Consider the following 3,446-nt stretch of genomic DNA (forward strand, 5'->3'; position numbering starts at 1 on the left):
AGGATTAATTGTGGGTGAGTCAAGGGCTTTAAATCTGCTTTAAATGTATGGTGTGTTCACAGTCTATATCTCTGTCCAAGCTCTTAACTGAGGGCTCATACCTCTCCATCCCCACCCTCAAGTCTAGTTCCAGAGGGCAGCAAGGTAGATCAGAAACTGCCCGCTCTCTGGGCCAACGGGGGGGGGGGGGTCCACAGAAGGGATCTGAGTCTTTGCAGAAAGTCACTCCTGAGGCAGTCCTGGAAGTCTAGCTAGTGGCTTCCCCTCTTGCCATACTCATCTGGAGTGCAACCAGAGCAAAAACAATGGCATGTTGTGTTGCATTGTGCTGAAGCCCTTTTAGGAAGTGCAAATGGAAAGACTAGGCATAGGAGCGCTAGTGCCACTGTGAGCCTCTTTTAAAAGTTGAAAAGGAGAAAAAGAGCCACCAGTCATCTTTTTACATCTAAGCTTGAGATGGGAAACCTTCTAGATGCTGTTGAACCCCCAACTCCAACTCCCATCAGCCTCAGCCAGTATGGCCTAAGGTCAAGGGTTATGGGAGCTGTATCCCAGTGACAACTGGAGGGCTCTCACAACATTTCTGATCTAAGGCATGTCATGTTGACTGGGGCTGATGGGAACTGAAGTTCAAAGCCTCAGGATGGAGCCAGGATGGCAAAGGCAGCCCACCTCTCTGAAGAGCCAAGCCCCTCAACCCGCTGATGGGAGCTGTAGAGTGAATGGCCATAGTTTCCCCATCCCTCCTTTGCATCACTGGAAGATTGGCTTGAAAATTCGGTTAATATTGTTATAGGCTGGGTGTGGGGAACCCCCCAAACCCTAGGAATTTACGAATTGTAGGATTTTGATGATTTCGGATGGGAAGGGAGAAATGCAAACTGCAAAGGAATTCCTGGGCTAGCCTATGCAAAACAACCTGGCCAAGCTAGGGCCATTAAGAAACAATACAGAACCATTGAGGGCAATGCAAAAGAACTGTCCTCCAACCACCCCATCATGCCCTGAGGTGTGAACAGAGACAGGGGTTTGGAAGGTTGCCAGGGTAACTGGGCATGATAGGAAAAACGAGCTTTGAGCAAGGGTTGCTGGAGAAAGATGGACTGGCATCCATTTGGGGCAGGCTGTCTGAAGGCTGGTTGCACTGCTGTAGGGAACGAATCCCTCTTGAAATGACCATGCAGTAAGATTGGGACTCCCTCCATGCAGGCTGTAGGTGTAAATCTTAAAGCTATGACAGTCTCCGTCATGTCTCAATTCTCCAAAGGACCACAGACCCTGGGTGAGTGCCTGGAACCCCATAAACTCTTGCCATCGCAAGGTGATTATTATTATTATTACCATCATTATTATCAACAGAACAACTTTTTGAAGGAAACGGAGCATACCTGGCAGCCTGTTGAGTGTCACCCAGAAATGTTCATCTGGACTGTAGGTATCTTTAGACCATTCAAGGAGATCAAGAGACCTCCGGTCGTTGAGGATGAAGTCTGCAAATTCCCTTGAAAGTGCAATGTAAGCAGAGCCGAAATATATGGTCAGGTTGTGCGGAGGTGGCGATTTCCACAAAAAAGTCCCCAGCATGAAGGAAAAGATGCTATAAACCTGTTCTCGCCAGATGTATTTTGTCCTCTTGAGAATATGATGTGGAGGCAACACCCCTGGAGTGATGTTATGCCCTTTGAACCCTTTCAGGTACCGAACTATCTCCTTGTTGGTTCTCAAGGGGAAATCTTGCCCACAAGCGTTGAGAAGGTATTTCCAGGGCACTTTGGATTTTACAAGATCTTTTATGCAGTTCAGATCAGCCTGGAGCCTAGATATCCCAGCATAAACCACCAGCTCCAATTTTGAAGCAAGGAAAGCATTGGGGAAACAGCCTAGCAATTGCTCCACCTTTCTCTTGAACGCACGGGTGGCCTTCTTGTCCACGTGGACACAGTAGACATTTTGGGGCATATATATGGCCCTAAAGAGCCTCTCAAAAGTATCAAACTCTTTGTGCACAGTTATCACGTAGGCTAAAGGAAAGGCAGCTTCTTCTGCAGAGAGGGGTCTGGTAATGTAATGGCTTTGGGTCACGTAAACACTGCAGTTGGGTTCCCCAAAGGATGTCTTCAGCATCTTTCGGGGTGAGAAGTGCTTCTTTCCTTCAGTAATAGCCTTGCAAGTTTCTGCTAAGAACGAGGTGGCTGACTGGTTGAATCTCCTTGGGATGTTTTCATCTGATAGTCTTGAGGTGTAGAATAGGATGGAGAGGAAAACTGCAAGGATGAAAAGAGTCAGAATGGGACGCATTTGTGAATTCATGGCCATTGCTGAAAATGCTGGGTTTCGTTTCGTTGCATCCTAAGTGCAAAACACAGAAGATACACAGCATTAAAGTTGGTGGTTTTAAATATTTAAAAAAGAGAAAAAAATGGGTCCCCAGATTAATGTTTGGTCTAAAGGTGCACTAAAAGTTTAAATATTACTGATAGGCTGTATACGTACCATATATTTAACGCATAGTTAAAGGATTTAAATCACACACAGAGAAAAAAAAATAATGGGAACTGTAGTTTACCCCTCACATAGCTATAATTCCCATCACCCTAAACAAACTTTTTTTTGGGGGGGGGAGTCATGTGCTTGAAATGTATGGTGTATACACAATCATAACCTTGTGTTCTCAAAAGTAAATCCCACTGAGTTCAGTGGGGCTTCTCCTGGGCAAGATGAGGCAGCCTCAACACCTGCTAAACACAAATACACATGCTATTGTTACTGGGTGGTTACTTACATGGGCTATCAATGCCTTTTGTCATCGGCTTGGCTTATCCCTGGCTAGCTAAGTGAAGCTGTCTGGGCTCATGATCCTAAACTGGATGCAACAATGGCACTTGGCTTAGTTTCAATTAACCAAACTTTGCTTACTTTGTGAATTTATGACTTTGTTCAAATTCTAGCTCTTTACTGACTCTAGAGAGTCTGCCCCTCTCCCAAAGGGGAGATATACATATATATGTAACAAGATATACAGTTTGTTCTTGGAAATCAAGCCCCGATACAGTCCTCTCTATTTGCAATCAATTCTTTGTACTGACCCACAACATCAACAAACAGAGTAGCTGATCCAGCAGTTTGCACACTTGTTTGTTTAGCTGCAAACCTGAGCACAGAGCATATATTTCAACCTGCTTTTTACAAACGTTCCACTGTGACTTGTCACTGATTCCCCACTGTGTCACCAAAAGAGCCATACCATATGTTGCACCAAGACTCCAAAGCTGCAGCACAGGACAAGGGCACATGAAGGCAGGGGTGGGGGGAGATTCTCATGGGTCCATGCTGTTGTATTTGAGTGAATGGGTGGCAGGCATGCAGGGCTGGTTTTAGGACCAATTGACCCTAAATTTCCCTGGGGTGCCAGACTTCCGGGGGGGGGGCACATATGCTGTGTAGGC

At 45.9% G+C, this 3,446-nt stretch overlaps 1 protein-coding gene across 1 annotated transcript; it reads right to left on the bottom strand.

The window, feature by feature from the left end:
- Nucleotides 1-247: 247 nt before the first annotated feature.
- Nucleotides 248-2,310, bottom strand: LOC118090174 (N-acetyllactosaminide beta-1,6-N-acetylglucosaminyl-transferase-like). The gene is made up of 2 exons (XM_060278235.1): nt 1,342-2,310; nt 248-280 (listed from the first exon to the last, which is right to left on the bottom strand). The coding sequence occupies exons 1-2, from the start codon at nt 2,308-2,310 to the stop codon at nt 248-250; spliced, it is 1,002 nt and encodes a 333-aa protein (XP_060134218.1).
- Between the last annotated feature and the right edge of the window lie 1,136 nt (nt 2,311-3,446).

This window comes from Zootoca vivipara, chromosome 8, assembly GCF_963506605.1.
Source record: "Zootoca vivipara chromosome 8, rZooViv1.1, whole genome shotgun sequence".
Taxonomy (NCBI): Eukaryota; Metazoa; Chordata; class Lepidosauria; order Squamata; family Lacertidae; genus Zootoca; species Zootoca vivipara.